The 14,604-nt window shown below is 47.4% G+C and overlaps 5 protein-coding genes across 6 annotated transcripts; 1 reads left to right on the top strand and 4 right to left on the bottom strand.

Annotated features, from left to right (window-relative positions):
* Window positions 1-672: 672 nt before the first annotated feature.
* Window positions 673-3,394, bottom strand: LOC311612379 (histone H3.1-like). Its single transcript, XM_084865267.1, has one exon. It carries the CDS (start codon window positions 2,103-2,105, stop codon window positions 1,602-1,604), a length of 504 nt encoding a protein of 167 aa, XP_084721393.1. The 5' UTR covers window positions 2,106-3,394; the 3' UTR covers window positions 673-1,601.
* A 94-nt stretch (window positions 3,395-3,488) lies between these two features.
* Window positions 3,489-3,860, bottom strand: LOC311612380 (histone H4; the record flags this gene model as incomplete). Its single annotated transcript, XM_084865268.1, has 1 exon — window positions 3,489-3,860. The coding sequence occupies one exon, from the start codon at window positions 3,858-3,860 to the stop codon at window positions 3,549-3,551; it is 312 nt and encodes a 103-aa protein (XP_084721394.1). The 3' UTR covers window positions 3,489-3,548.
* A 5,342-nt stretch (window positions 3,861-9,202) lies between these two features.
* On the bottom strand, window positions 9,203-10,964 carry LOC311612559 (histone H3.1). Its single transcript, XM_084865585.1, has one exon. The coding sequence runs from the start codon at window positions 10,351-10,353 to the stop codon at window positions 9,943-9,945; it is 411 nt and encodes a 136-aa protein (XP_084721711.1). The 5' UTR covers window positions 10,354-10,964; the 3' UTR covers window positions 9,203-9,942.
* A 275-nt stretch (window positions 10,965-11,239) lies between these two features.
* Window positions 11,240-12,117, bottom strand: LOC311612560 (histone H2A type 1-D). Its single transcript, XM_084865586.1, has one exon. The coding sequence runs from the start codon at window positions 12,028-12,030 to the stop codon at window positions 11,638-11,640; it is 393 nt and encodes a 130-aa protein (XP_084721712.1). The 5' UTR covers window positions 12,031-12,117; the 3' UTR covers window positions 11,240-11,637.
* A 102-nt stretch (window positions 12,118-12,219) lies between these two features.
* On the top strand, window positions 12,220-14,129 carry LOC311612561 (histone H2B type 1-C/E/F/G/I). Of its 2 annotated transcripts, none has more exons than XM_084865587.1 (2): window positions 12,220-13,182; window positions 13,450-14,129. In XM_084865587.1, the coding sequence occupies exon 1, from the start codon at window positions 12,357-12,359 to the stop codon at window positions 12,735-12,737; it is 381 nt and encodes a 126-aa protein (XP_084721713.1). In that variant the 5' UTR covers window positions 12,220-12,356; the 3' UTR covers window positions 12,738-13,182; window positions 13,450-14,129. The 2 variants fall into 2 exon arrangements, with proteins under 2 accessions (XP_084721713.1, XP_084721714.1); XM_084865588.1 differs by having other exon boundaries at window positions 12,220-12,998; window positions 13,450-13,480.
* Window positions 14,130-14,604: the final 475 nt, after the last annotated feature.

Here is a 14,604-nt window from a genome sequence, read left to right on the forward strand (position 1 = left end):
ATTTTGTGCCTGGCCCGATGATAAGGGAGATGAAATGATGACTGAGACCTCTCCCATACTCAACAGTGGTTAGTGCTCCCTGGGCAACACTGTAGCAAAAGAGCCAGCACGCTTCTTTCAGCCCATGGAAGTGGAACCATATGGCCACGGGCCATATGTGGACAGTACCTTGTTTCTGTAAGGCCCTTAAGTTAAAAGTGGTGCTTGGATTTTTATATTAGAAAGAAAATATGTGACAGAGGCCACATTTGGGCACCAAAACCTAAAGTATTTATGATCTGGCCCTTTTGCTGTGTTTTGAACTCATCCGAATATTCATGGATCATGGGATACAAGCCTGCCTCTTACAGACAAGGAATAAAAAAAAAATAAAAAAAAAAATTAACAAGAAAATGTTCTAGCCAAGCACTTTTAACTGTTTCTATCACAAAACTATAAAGGATCTGTGGCCAGGGTGTGTGTGTGTGTGTGTGTGTGTGTGTGTGAAAGCCTCTATGCTTTAAGGGCAGGGTAGAGGTATAGTAACAACAGCTAATGTACAATGAGCATTTACTAAGTGCCAGGAGCTAATCTAAGGATGCCCTACAGATTTTAATTCATTTGCCTCATTTTATAACTATACAGGCTGAGAGAGAGACAGATGGGGGGAGGGGGGATGGTAACTTGTCAAAGGTTGTACATTTACTAATTGGGGGCTCTGAGGTTTGAACATGGACCACCTAGTTCCATTGCGATGGGAAATCCGAGGTGTGGGGAGAGGACAATCTCTAAAGCTCAGAACAGGCAGCACCAAGTTGTCCTATGCCTGGTAGCTTCTAGCTCCAAGCTCCTCTGCAGGAAGAGGCTTCGGCACCAGGACAGAATGGGTGCTCAATCCATTCAGAGATCCTTCCAAAAGCTTCCCAGGGAGCGGATAGCTGGAATGTAAGGCACTCTGGAAGGGCAAATCCAAATCCAGAAACAGGAAGGGAAGGCCCCCATGGCTGCCCTGACTAAAAACACTGGAGAAGTGCTTCCATATAGACCACTGCCTCCTGGGGCGAAGATGTTACTCCCATAAGGTAAGTAAGCAGCAAAATGAGGAAAAGAGACACATCTGGAGCACACGTGAGATTTTAAAAGACTGGAAATCTCGTTCTATTAAAAAGAACCCATAAAATTACAAGTGCACATATAATCCCTAACCCGACACTACTAAAAAAAAAAATGGGCAAGGAAATCCTTAAAACAAGGTTTGGAAAACAATGTTCTATTGGAACGTTTTGGAACTAATCTTACAAAGGACAGCTTGCAGACACCAAGGAAAACATTACATTGAAATTAAAACCAGCAACATTTTCAACATCAAAGGTAATACTTAAGACCCAACGGAGCAAGAATCCGCCAGCAACCTTGGTTAGGTTTATGGGGCACAGGCAGCTGCCGGAAGCCAGACTATCACTCGTGTGCATTAAGCGTGCAAAATGGGGAATGTGCCCAAAATTCCTTGCCCACACTGAACTACCCCACAGGGCTGTCTAGGAGTCTTTAGAAGCAACAGCTCTTTACAGACAGTTGAGGGGCTCTGAAAAGAGCCTTTGGGGGTGCGAATAGGGCCACAATTAGGCCCGCTCCCCGCGGATGCGGCGCGCGAGCTGGATGTCCTTGGGCATGATGGTGACGCGCTTGGCGTGGATGGCGCACAGGTTGGTGTCCTCGAACAGCCCCACCAGGTAGGCCTCGCACGCCTCCTGCAGCGCCATGACGGCCGAGCTCTGGAAGCGCAGGTCGGTCTTGAAGTCCTGCGCGATCTCGCGCACCAGGCGCTGGAACGGAAGCTTGCGGATCAGCAGCTCCGTGGACTTCTGGTAGCGCCGGATCTCGCGCAGCGCCACGGTGCCGGGCCGGTAGCGGTGCGGCTTCTTCACGCCGCCCGTGGCCGGCGCGCTCTTGCGGGCCGCCTTGGTGGCCAGCTGCTTGCGGGGCGCCTTCCCGCCTGTGGACTTGCGCGCCGTCTGCTTCGTGCGAGCCATGCTGAGAGCTTTGTAGTCAGTGAACGGGGAGCCAACTGGCCTGTATTTATAGCGACTCCCGCGCTCTGATTGGGCGGTACGCGCTCCTCCCATGGCCTCCCCCGCGGATTTAGCTCTTAGTTTAGGAAACTATTTCCCGCCTGTTCGAGGTCTGTGATGATGTAGAAAGAAAATGTCTTAGTGACCTTTAAGAAGCCTCTAGGATGCATTAAAAATTCATAAGAAAAGGTTATCTTGAGAATCTGAAAGCTCCTCGCTCTGGTTTAAATAAGAGATGTTCTAACAGGATTCTTAAGGAAACGGAGCATGAGAGGGAAGTCCTTTAAACGGAGGACTTGTGGTTTCAGCTTCTCGTCACTGTGTTGCCTCGTCTCAAACCTAAACGGGTTTAGTAGTCGCTCCAAGCGCGTGTGGACACAGGGCGGCCAGCTTTTCTGTAAAAGGTGACACTACCGACCGGTACACTAGCTTTCCCTGAGGTGTCAGGACCCGCGATGTGGGCTTGAGACCTTGAAGCCTGCGCTGCCCTGGGATGGGCAGGGGGTAACCAGGGGCCCTTAAACTGGGGCAAGTTACACCATCTACATTCCAGCGAACTCCCAAATCCCCGCTAATCTAATCTGAGGGAGATGCTCTGAGGAATAAAGGGTTTTACTGGGTGTACCGGTTAATGCTTTTTTCCCCCCATAGCGTTACACATGTTGACATACATGTGACTTGATATGTATGCTATGTTGTTGTATTGCTCCTTTAGATGACCACTTGTTCTGATCGATGGCACACGTGCTTTCTGAGCAGCACTTAAAAACGTAAGAAAAAGTGAAAAATTGGATCTCTGGATGGTCTGCCTCATAACGAGTTCTATTGGAACGGTATCCACAAATTGCCTGAAAGATGGGGGAAATGTGTAGCTGGCGATGGACATCACTTTAAACAAAGCACTTTTGATGTTTCTCTTGGAATTATCGTGTTTTCTTTTATTACAAAATCCGCATTAACCGGTAAACGGTCAATCCACATTTAAAAAAAAGAATGCGGATACTGGTTAATGCCCTGACCAGAAGCTAATGGCAATACTAACAGTTTAGCCTGGGGCGCAGGGAGGGGCCGGATTTGAGACTGAACCTCCCTAAGGCAGTTAGGCACGGAGCCAAACAGTCGGGGAGACGGAAGGGCTTTACCTTCCCACTTCTCTGACGCCCGAGGAAAGCAGGTGAGGAGCGAACAGGCCGCACTTCTGGTGAAAATGTGCAGCTTTAATGCAGTTTCCATGGGTATCAGGACACCCCCACCCCGCAGGTGAGATTTATGGGCTGGTCGGCAGAGCCTGTGGCTGAACCCTTAACTCTTTCCTGGCGCCCTGGGAACCGGGTGATTCCACAAACCTTAACCTGGCCCTGGGTGGGACCCCGAGGATGAACCTGGCTCCTCCAGCCCGTTTTCCCAGAAGCAGGACAGCGCTCAGCTCCTCCGAGAGGGCGTGGGTGGCCCTGAGAAGGGCCTTTAGTTCTGTGCAGGAGCCAGCAGGCAGGAGGCTCAGCCGCCGAAGCCGTAGAGGGTGCGGCCCTGGCGCTTGAGCGCGTACACCACGTCCATGGCCGTGACCGTCTTGCGCTTGGCGTGCTCCGTGTAGGTGACGGCGTCGCGGATCACGTTCTCCAGGAACACCTTGAGCACCCCGCGCGTCTCCTCGTAGATGAGCCCGGAGATGCGCTTGACGCCGCCGCGCCGCGCCAGGCGGCGGATGGCGGGCTTGGTGATGCCCTGGATGTTGTCGCGCAGCACCTTGCGGTGGCGCTTGGCGCCGCCCTTGCCCAGGCCCTTCCCGCCCTTGCCGCGTCCAGACATGGCTGCAGTTAGTGAGAATACGGACTCGCCAGCTGTGTTTATATAGTCCTTCTGCGGACCTGTGTGGGAGCCTACTCACCCCCGCCACGCCCCACGCTCTTTTTCCGGAAAACGAAAAGGGCGGTTCTTTATCAAACCTCTTGGTTTAGAAAACCCCACAGCTTACATCATGTGCAAGGATAGAAAGCTGAAAGCTTTTTCTTTAATACCAGTAACAAGGCAAGGAGGTCCATTTTACCATTTTTTTTTATTCAACGTAGTATATCAAACAAGAAAAATAAATAAAGGGTAAAGGGCACCCACATGGGAAAGTAAGAAGTTAAATTCATGATTCCCACATGGCATGATACTAGAGACTCCTAATGTTTCCATAAAAAAAAACTTTTAGAACTAATAAATGAATTCAGTAATGCATCAGAATAGAGTTAGGATTCAGAAATAAGTTTCATGTTTATACACCAATAACACTATCAGAAAGAAATTAAAAGCACATCTGCCAGAGTGGAAATCATCAGTAAATTGCCAAGGAGCAAACTTGGGAAAAGTGGGCCCCTGTGCACTGTTAGTAGTGGGATTGCGAATTGATGCAGCCACTATGGAAAAAGGTATGGAGGTTCCTCAAAAAATTTAAAATAGAACCACCATATGACCCAGCAATCCCACTTCTGAGTATTTATACAAAAATTTAAAAAATAATTCGAAACGTTATATGCATCCTTTATGTTTGTCACAGCACTATTCACAATAGCCAAGTTACTGAACCAACATAAGTGTCCATCAATAGAGGAGTGTAATATATATATTTAATCACTGATCCATAAAAAGGAATGCAAGCTTGTCATTTATGACAAGGTGAATGGACCTAGAGGGTATTATGTTAAGTGAAATAAGTCAGATAGAGAAATACAAGTTCTTCAAAGATAAATGTCTTAAAGCCTAATTAAAAACTTCTTGCCCTGGCCGGTTTGGGCTCAGTGGATAGAGCATCAGCCTGCAAACTGAAAGGTCTCAAGTTTGATTCTGATCAAGGGCACATGCCCAGATTGTGGACTCAATCCCCAGTGAGGGGGCTTTCAAGAGGCAGCAGATAAATGATTCTCTCTCATCATGAATGTTTCTCTCTCTCCCTCTTCCTTCCTCTTTGAAATCAATAAAAATATATTTTTTTAAAGTGCAAAAAACTCCTCAGTCCAACTTCTCTTCTACAGTTCTATGTTTGCCCACTCCCGGACAGCCATGCCTTTGTCTGGGTCGTGCTTTGCTGTTGTTTTTTGAGGGTGGGGAGTTGGTTTGTCTATTTTGGTTTTATTATCTGCCACCTCAGCATGCACAGCCCTAGTGACTGTGACTGCTGGATCTGAGTGGCCCATCTCCAGAGAGGTGAGGGCCGTCCTCTGGGCCACGGGGAAGCCTTATGTGCAAAGTGCTTTCTATAGAATCATCACTAAATTAGTGGCTGAGACAGGAATGGCCCCAAGAACAGGAAACTTCCAGGTGGGCTCCTGACTGCTCCCCTTGGCTCTCTATCCTTTGCCTCACCTGCTACACATCCAGTCCCACGCTACTATCCTGTGGGGGTGGGGTGGGGGCGACTTCATCTCGAAACACTTCCATTGTCTAAAGTTGTTTGAGGAAGATCTGCTTTATTCTTTGGAGAGTCAATTAGCAGGCCCTGCGGGCTCTAGAAACACATTCCGGAGGATGCAAGAGGACTCCTGTTTGTTGTTTCTGGAAACACTGAGGAAATTTACCAGTGTTCCTCTATCTGGTGCAGGTAGTACACTCTGAAAGGTCTGTAACTTAACTGCGGTGCTTTGTAACTTAACAACAGTGCTTTGCCCAGGAAATGATAATAACATTCACATCTATGCTTCTCAAAGGTGTACTTCTCTCTGTTAAATTAGAGACTTGTTAACCCTCTTCTTCCACCTTCGTGGAAGAGACACCGAGACAGGCTCTGCAGATTTCTTAACTTAAAAAAAGTTTAAGGATTTCATTTATTTAAATAAAGTATGACTCAATGCTTTTCTTTTGTCTTTCTCAGTAAATAATAAGACTGATTGACATGTGTTACCCAATAAATTATTGTTGAATAACCGTGATAAATAATTTTTCTCTCACACAGTAGGAAACATTTGATAGATTAATTAAAGAAGGTAACTGAGACTGGGATGCCAGGAGACAGGCTTTTATTGGAGAGAGAGGTACCTCCACTGACTGCTTCCAGAGAGAAAGAGGCTGGAAGGCACCCGGGAGTCTACTTTTAAGGGGAAGATAGGGGGACAGGACTTAGGGTACTCAGCGCACGCTGATTGGTGATTAGGGATCTAGGGACTTAGGAATCGGGGGCTTAGGATATTTGGCAGAATCTGATTGGTGGTTCAGTGCTCAGGTATGTCTGGCCACATGTTGGGTTTGTGTCTGTCCATCAATTGGAGGAAGGAAGGACCTATCAACATTCTTTTCCAAGAGAAGTTTGGCAAACTTTTACTTTCCCCTTTAATCCGTTAAACACCTGGGCCGTACTGTCTTTAGCAGTGCTGAGGGTTACTTCCTGGTCTGCATGTCTCTAATGGACCATTTTGTAATGTTTGTGACAAGTGGAGTTGATCTTTTTCAATATGGTTATTGGAATTGGCTGATAGGTTGTGCTGTGTCTCTTTTACTTTTCTCTTGCTCTGTACTCAACATTATTACTAGTGATTAGTTCCTCAAGATTATTACTAGTGATTAGTTCCTATTTTAATTCTCATTTATTCTATCCTGAAAACACATACTCATTCATAAGCCCTTTGGAGGGTTTTCAACTCCATGAACTTGTGCCCTCAGGTCTCTCTCTCATTCTACAGTGTCTCCATCCAGGTCAGAATCTTAAGTACTTATTTATTGATTTTGTACAGAGAGGAAGGGAGAGAGAGATAGAGAGTTAGAAACATCGATGAGAGAGAGTCATCGATCAGCTGCCTCTTGCACACCCCCTACTGGGGATATGCCCGCAACCAAGGTACATGCCCTTGACCGGAATCGAACCCGGGACCTTTCAGTCCCCAAGCCGACGCTCTATCCATTGAGCCAAACCGGTCTCGGAGCATCCCTTCTTGCTCACACCTTAGAGCCATCACAATCTCTGTTCTCATCCTTAAACTTCCTTGAACTTCTGCTGCCTCCATGTGCTAAAATATCATCCCCAAGCCGACGCTCTATCCATTGAGCCAAACCGGTCTCGGAGCATCCCTTCTTGCTCACATCTTAGAGCCATCACAATCTCTGTTCTCATCCTTAAACTTCCTTGAACTTCTGCTGCCTCCATGTGCTAAAATATCAATTAAATGAACTTGGAGACCCAAATTCTATTGTGTCCCAAACTTTAGGCCTCATTCTCCCCTCATCTTACCACACCCTTTCCTGAGGTTCACTGTACTGTGTTCTTATCTGCTTATGCTTTAAAACTGACTTCCAGAGGTACCCCTTACTTTCTCCTGAAACTCTCTCAGGACCCAGAAGTATCCTCCAATTTATAAAGCTTTTTGTGCCTTATTTTGCCTAAAACCCTACCATGTTTGTGCAATTTTGTACATATGACAACTGATGGTCTTCATGTTTTCTCTTAAGCTTCTGTTAATTTTGCTGGTTTTCATGACAGAAATATATCAAATAATACCTCGAAGAAGCTCTGATTTTCTTTCATGCACCTCCCCTTACTAATATCTTCTGGGTTGAATATTGATAGGACAAGAATTAGGGTGAAGGGGAGAGTCCTGGTATAGGGCTCCTTGCTGTCTTACCTCCCTGGCTTTAGAATAGGGACGTGGTGGAGAACCCAGTGTCTAAGCTTCTGTCCATTGAAATCACACTCTGCTCTAGACAAAGTTGGTGTCTCATCAAAACTCCTAGGTTGAAACCTAATCCCTAATGTGATGATGTTTGCAGGTGGGCCTTTTGGAGTTGCTTAGGCCATAAACTCAGAGCCCTCTTGACTAGGGTAGAGCCCCTATCAGAGAACCCTGCCATCCATCACCTCTTCCAACTCATGAGGACATCTTGAGAAGATGGCTGTCCCTGGACTAGGAAGAGGGCTCTCACCAGACAGTAAGTCTGTCAGAGCCTTGTTCTTGGCCTTGTCAGCTTCCAGAACCATGAGGATTAAATTTCTGCTGTTTTTAAGCCACAGAGTCTGTGGAATTCTGGCATAGCAGCCTGAACGAACTGAGCAGCTGGTGTTTTGCAAATCATGTGTATAAAGTACTCACATTTACTACCTTTGGTTTTGGTGTTTACTACAGGTAATTTGGACGTAAAGCTAGAAAACGGTTCGAGATCATAGCACAGGTGTCCAGGTGTGAACTGAATAACAGTAGCAAGATTAACTGAGCCTGGGGTTCAGGTCATGTTTTTGCCATTTACTTTTTTCTCTGCTCCTCCTCCTCCTTCTCCTCTCCTCCTTCTTTTTGAGTACCTTTATTAAAGCTGGGCACAATAAAACAAAGGAAGGGCCTGTAGAAGCAGCAGGGAAGAGGCAAGGTGGTAGTCTGCTTTGACTCCATAAAAACGTTATAAGAAAGAAGTGAGCCAAGGTGGGGCTGCTTTTAGCTTACTGGAGAGAGAGAGAGAGAGAGAGAGAGAGAGAGAGAGAGAGAGAGAGAGAGAGAGAGAGAGAGATCTGTTCTCTATCTTCCTGATCAGAGGAATTTAAGCTTTCTTATTCTCCCGTTAGGGAGGAGAGAGAGAAACAATTTGTTCTCAAGTGTCCTTAGCTAGGGAAGATAGTCTGTCAATCCACTAGCTGTCGGTGAATTGTTTAAATTGTTTAATTATCTCATCTTGCTTAATTATCTCGTCTCAGTTTCCCCATTCCACTTGCCCAGGAACGTTCCCACCTTTCTTTTTTTTAATAAATATTTATTGTTGAAAGTATTGTATATGTCTATTGTATATGTCTATTGTACTTGTTTCTTGACCTTAAAAGAGCATTTTATTTATTCATTGCCTTAAGTTATCTATGCCTTATTTGCTATCAAAAATAACATTCTGACGAATATTCTAATGACTCTGTAGGAGAATTTCCTTGGGGCACAGGCCCGCGCACATCCAATTTTACTAAATTGGTTCTGTAAATGTCTGCGTAGGTAAGACCACCATCTGTAAACCACCACATAAAAGCAAGCTTCTCCACCTCTCAAGCTTGGCAAAATTAACTTCTGATTTTGATAATCTGCTGGGTGTTATGCATTGTTTTATTTTGCATTATCTAATTACAAGTGACATTTAAAAAATATTTATACAATTGCTAGCCAGTCAGCTGTCTCCATTTAAAAAATGACTTTTTCCTTCAAAGTGAGTAATAAACCATTACATTCGAAGTTTATAACACAGTACTGTCATTCCTATAAAGCCTTTTTTAGGCCATTTAGACAAGTGAGAAACAATAACCCTAATTTACTTTGTTTTCCTACAGCCACTGGAGGCTGAATTCCCATGTTCTCCTTTGCTTCCCAGATCTGTTTAAAGGAACTTGCATGGGGTTTATCCCCAACAATAGTTGAGGGCGTTTGAAAGAAAAACTAGAACCCTGAGACCAATTTTCAGGTTCAACTACAAAACATAATTAGCATATGTGAATGTCAGAAGTGGGTAAGGAAGGTGCCAATTATCTACGCCCTGAACCCCTTGTTACAGGATGGGCTGAATCTTTCCTGTGGACAGATTCCTTCCCTTTACCTCTTTCCACGTGGATAACAAGGGTCCAAGCGGAGACTATCTTTGCAGATACATTGTTGCCTTTGAAACTGCTAGTGTCCCAAGCCAGTTCCTTAAACAACTTAAGTTTTCCTAAATAGCAACCATAATGTAAACACTGAACTCAGTGAGGCCTTTCCAATCTTTACACTCCATTGATTGAAGAAAGGGATAGATACCCAAAGTTCTGGAGGGAAGGCCAGGGACCCGTCCCCATTTCCCTCCATACTGCGCTGAGGTCTGCGTTATTAACCCGCCAGTAGGAGTGCAGCAGCCCCTGCCAGGGAGGAGGGAAGTGGCTCTGAAAAGAGCCTTTGGGTTTCCGTGTTGGTGCGAAGGACGGAGCTCAGGCCCGCTCCCCGCGGATGCGGCGCGCGAGCTGGATGTCCTTGGGCATGATGGTGACGCGCTTGGCGTGGATGGCGCACAGGTTGGTGTCCTCGAACAGCCCCACCAGGTAGGCCTCGCACGCCTCCTGCAGCGCCATGACGGCCGAGCTCTGGAAGCGCAGGTCGGTCTTGAAGTCCTGCGCGATCTCGCGCACCAGGCGCTGGAACGGAAGCTTGCGGATCAGCAGCTCCGTGGACTTCTGGTAGCGCCGGATCTCGCGCAGCGCCACGGTGCCGGGCCGGTAGCGGTGCGGCTTCTTCACGCCGCCCGTGGCCGGCGCGCTCTTGCGGGCCGCCTTGGTGGCCAGCTGCTTGCGGGGCGCCTTCCCGCCCGTGGACTTGCGCGCCGTCTGCTTCGTACGAGCCATTGGGAATGAGGAGCCCTTAACCTAGAGAGGAGTGAGGAAGCTGGAGCTCAACCAGTTTATATAAGGCGAGACCCGCTCTGATTGGAACAGTTATCTGTCCATCAAGTCTCAGACTAAGTTACTGCGAACGGCAATCCCTTCCGGATAGGTGGGACTTCCGGTGGGTTAAGACCGAAAATTAACTTTTTCTTCCCAAGCACACTTTCAGCAGACTGTTTTCTACCGTCTTTCGTTACTATCGTCTTTATACCGTCTCTTCCACTATATTTTGGCGTCATCCCGGCAACAATGACATATGTTGTTCGCTTGAGAAGAATTGTAAATTTTGGCGCTTAACCTGCCTTTCCTATGTTCCGTTTGAAAAGGCGCGCGCTGGATGTGATTGGCTAAGGGACATGTTTTTGCCTCATTCAAATTTAAGAAGACGCATTTCAACGTAAATAGCTTGATTTCCACGTTTGACCTTAAACTATCCCTTCCCCCACCACCGAACTTGGAGAATTTTGCATTTCCTGTTTTCATATACTTTTCCTAAATGTAACAAGACCATTAATTGAAGTGATTTTATTTTCTGTGGCAACTTCATTAATATATTTATCACCCACTTCCTCATAGAAAGCATTCCACTACGTTTTACACTTTTGAGGCTTGTGAAAAATGAAGTTTGAAAAATACTCAAATTTGTAAATGATGCAAAGATTTCTAAGAGCCTTTTTAAAGTAATGCTAAAGACTGTTATTAAGTTCTGCCTAAGGACATGGGGCTAATGAAAGAGGAAAGACCAGACAAAAATAAAGAAATGTGCATGACTACAACCAGTATTGTTTTCCTATTTGCAAACAGTTAAGGCCCAGTGGAGTTGCAGACCCACGTACAGGTGATTATCCTGTTAAGATGCAAAACTACCCAACAGACTGAAAGATAGTTTTATTGCCGCAGGTCATTAACTACATTTGCACTTAAATAGTCAACTTTGTCCAACCATTCCCATTGTACACAATGTATTTCTTGACTTAACCTGGGGGTATTGCTTCATTGATTGCCTTAATTACCTGAAATCTAACACCTTTTGTTTCTACTTGGCTGCTAACTTTTCGGCTTAATGTATCTTTTTAATGTTTGGTTAAATTTCACTCATGGGGTGTTTACTGACATCTACTGACGAAACCCGGTAAAAGCCACTCTCCAGCAGCTGTTTAAACAAAGAGAAAGTGCAAGCCCTTTCGCTGAGGAGGTGGGTGGCTCTGAAAAGAGCCTTTGGTTCTGAAGGCTGCGACTTGCTCCTCACTTGCCCTTGGCCTTGTGGTGGCTCTCGGTCTTCTTGGGCAGCAGCACGGCCTGGATGTTGGGCAGCACGCCGCCCTGCGCGATGGTCACCTTGCCCAGCAGCTTGTTGAGCTCCTCGTCGTTGCGGATGGCCAGCTGCAGGTGGCGCGGGATGATGCGCGTCTTCTTGTTGTCGCGGGCCGCGTTGCCCGCCAGCTCCAGGATCTCGGCCGTCAGGTACTCCAGCACGGCCGCCAGGTACACGGGCGCGCCGGCCCCGACCCGCTCCGAGTAGTTGCCCTTGCGGAGCAGGCGGTGCACGCGGCCCACGGGGAACTGCAGGCCGGCCCGAGAGGACCGCGTCTTGGCCTTGGCGCGCGCCTTGCCGCCCTGCTTCCCGCGTCCAGACATGGTGACGGCAAAAAGAAAGCTTCTGCTCAGACCTGGGTCTGCCTTGAAGCGCCCGGAGCCGCCCCCTTTATAGTCGCGCCGGGGCGCGAAAGTGAGTCTGTGCCATTGGCGGCGGGTCACAGCCTTTCCCTGAGCCAATGGAGTCCCGGGTCTGAAATGCCCTGGTTCTCAATGGACGACACCCTGTGACGTGCCGGGACTCGCACCCGGTCGGACACGCCTTCACTCCCGCCTCCTTTAAGGAGCCGGGAAAGAGGACTTTCGCAGCCTCACTCACTCTCGTCCTCCCAGTGGCTCTCCAGCTTCTTCGGCGGCTCCTCCCGACCATGCCCGAGCCCGCTAAGTCGGCGCCCGCCCCGAAGAAGGGCTCCAAGAAGGCGGTGACCAAGGCGCAGAAGAAGGACGGCAAGAAGCGCAAGCGCAGCCGCAAGGAGAGCTACTCGGTGTACGTGTACAAGGTGCTCAAGCAGGTGCACCCCGACACAGGCATCTCGTCCAAGGCCATGGGCATCATGAACTCGTTCGTCAACGACATCTTCGAGCGCATCGCGGGCGAGGCGTCGCGCCTGGCGCACTACAACAAGCGCTCCACCATCACGTCCCGCGAGATCCAGACGGCCGTGCGCCTGCTGCTGCCCGGCGAGCTGGCCAAGCACGCCGTGTCCGAGGGCACCAAGGCCGTCACCAAGTACACCAGCTCCAAGTGAGGCGACGTGACCCCTGTCAAACCCAAAGGCTCTTTTCAGAGCCGCCCACTTGCCGAGAAAGACTTGCTGTGCTTTGCCTATGTTGTGGGGATGATGAGAGGATTGTCTTGGGAGGACAAGCTAGAGTCTTAAGCACTGGTCACCAGCCAGGCACTCAGTGTTGCTTGGGGTCCCCACACTGTCTCTTCCCACAGCAAGGGTTTTGTGTGCAGTCAAACCAAGAGGTTCTTGTCCTGCTGGTGACAGATGTCCAGGTGCCAGGTATGTTAGTGCAGAGAGATTGCTTCTCGATTCCACCAGCAGCATTTGCTGCACTAACACTGGAGTAAAAGTGTCATCTCAACACACCAAAGGGAAAGGCGTTTAACCCCAGTGAAGCTGCACAGATGAGGGAGAAGCTGGTGACCATGGAATACCCCGCGGGGCGGCAGCCCAGTGAGGGCAGGTTTGTGGGGTCATGAGGAGAGGGGCCTGCATGATTTAGGAGTCAACCCAAAGGCTGCATGTGGGCTTCTTTACACACAGCTCCCCCTCTTCACCTTTCTCTGCCATTTGACACCCGTGCTCTTGGGCTGTAAATGAGCAGATTGAAGGGAAGCAGTCAGTTTGTTCCAGAACAAGTGACTGTTGGAGTGTGTGTGGGTGGCTGAGGAGTCTCCAGTTACACTGGAAAGTTCTCTTCATTGAATTCACGCTTTCTGCTTGGTTTCAGGTTCCATTCTGCCTCTTCTGATGACATGGTATCCCTAGGGCTTAGTTAAGATTTAAAAACTCCAACAGCTCCAAAATACATGGATTTGCGAGGGCAGAAGCCTTCCCCTCGCCTCCCTCAAAAAACAAACAAACAAGCAAACAAACAAACAAACTATCCTGATGAGTCCAGTGAGGACAATCTCTAATTATCAGAGTGAAACAGGGCCCAGGGACTGACGTGTGGGGGGATCACCCTCTAGAATCTGCTTACGCTGACTTCCTGGCCATGCACAGGGTCCTCCTCTTCTCAGAGGAGCCTCTGATCTGGTTAATGCTCTGCTGTCATCACCTTAAAATCATTAATAATTTTTAACGAGACTCCACACTTGTTTTGCATGGAACGTCACCAACTATGTAACCGGTCCTCACATTGCCTTCTACATTCTATTGTCAGAAAAGGGGGGAAATCTTTCCCATGCTCTGCATTCTATCCTTTCTCCAAGGTATGTTAAGTGCAGAGATTGCCTCTCCATTCCACTGCCAGGATTTCTATTGTTAAACTAAAATACAGGGAGAAATCAAGAAAGATTTTACCAAAAGGTCATGGATAAGCATAAGAGCTATTCATGCCTAGAAACCAAACAGGGTGCACTGTTGATGTAACTTCTACCTACAATAAAGGAGACTATTAGCCTAAAAAGAAGTAGAAAGGAAGGAAGAAAGAGGAAAGAAAGAAAAGAAAAGAAAAGAAAAGAAAAGAAAAGAAAAGAAAAGAAAAAGAAAGAAAAGAAAAGAAAAGAAAAGAAAGAAAGCAAGCTTTATTGACTTTCTGGGAGGTTAACTCACCCTCCTCAACCTCACAGAATCCAACGATTACTCACCAGATGGTAAAAATAAGGCAGAGCTGGATAAATTTATGAAGTAAGGATGATTACAGGTTACTTTTGGTTGATCAGGATCCAGAACCTCTTCCAAATTTTGCATATAGTGCATAACTAATGAGAGAAACATAAGACTACCTGTCCACCCAAAAAAGGAGAAAGAGATAAATATTTTCATTAGCCTATTACAATGCATAATTTAAAATGGTTCCACCTGGCCAGTGTGCTCAGTGGTTGAGCATCGACCTCTGAATCAGGAGGTCACAGTTGGGTTCCTGGTCAGGGCACACGCC

The sequence above is a fragment of the Pipistrellus hanaki genome (assembly GCF_964339955.1).
Source record: "Pipistrellus hanaki genome assembly, chromosome: 18".
NCBI lineage: Eukaryota > Metazoa > Chordata > Mammalia > Chiroptera > Vespertilionidae > Pipistrellus > Pipistrellus hanaki.

What these genes read in the sequence shown, in the direction of transcription:
- LOC311612560 (XM_084865586.1), bottom strand. Translation starts at nt 12,030, where the DNA reads ATGTCTGGACGCGGGAAGCAGGGCGGCAAGGCGCGCGCCAAGGCCAAG.
- LOC311612561 (XM_084865587.1), top strand. Translation starts at nt 12,357, where the DNA reads ATGCCCGAGCCCGCTAAGTCGGCGCCCGCCCCGAAGAAGGGCTCCAAG.
- LOC311612559 (XM_084865585.1), bottom strand. Translation starts at nt 10,353, where the DNA reads ATGGCTCGTACGAAGCAGACGGCGCGCAAGTCCACGGGCGGGAAGGCG.
- LOC311612379 (XM_084865267.1), bottom strand. Translation starts at nt 2,105, where the DNA reads ATGGGAGGAGCGCGTACCGCCCAATCAGAGCGCGGGAGTCGCTATAAA.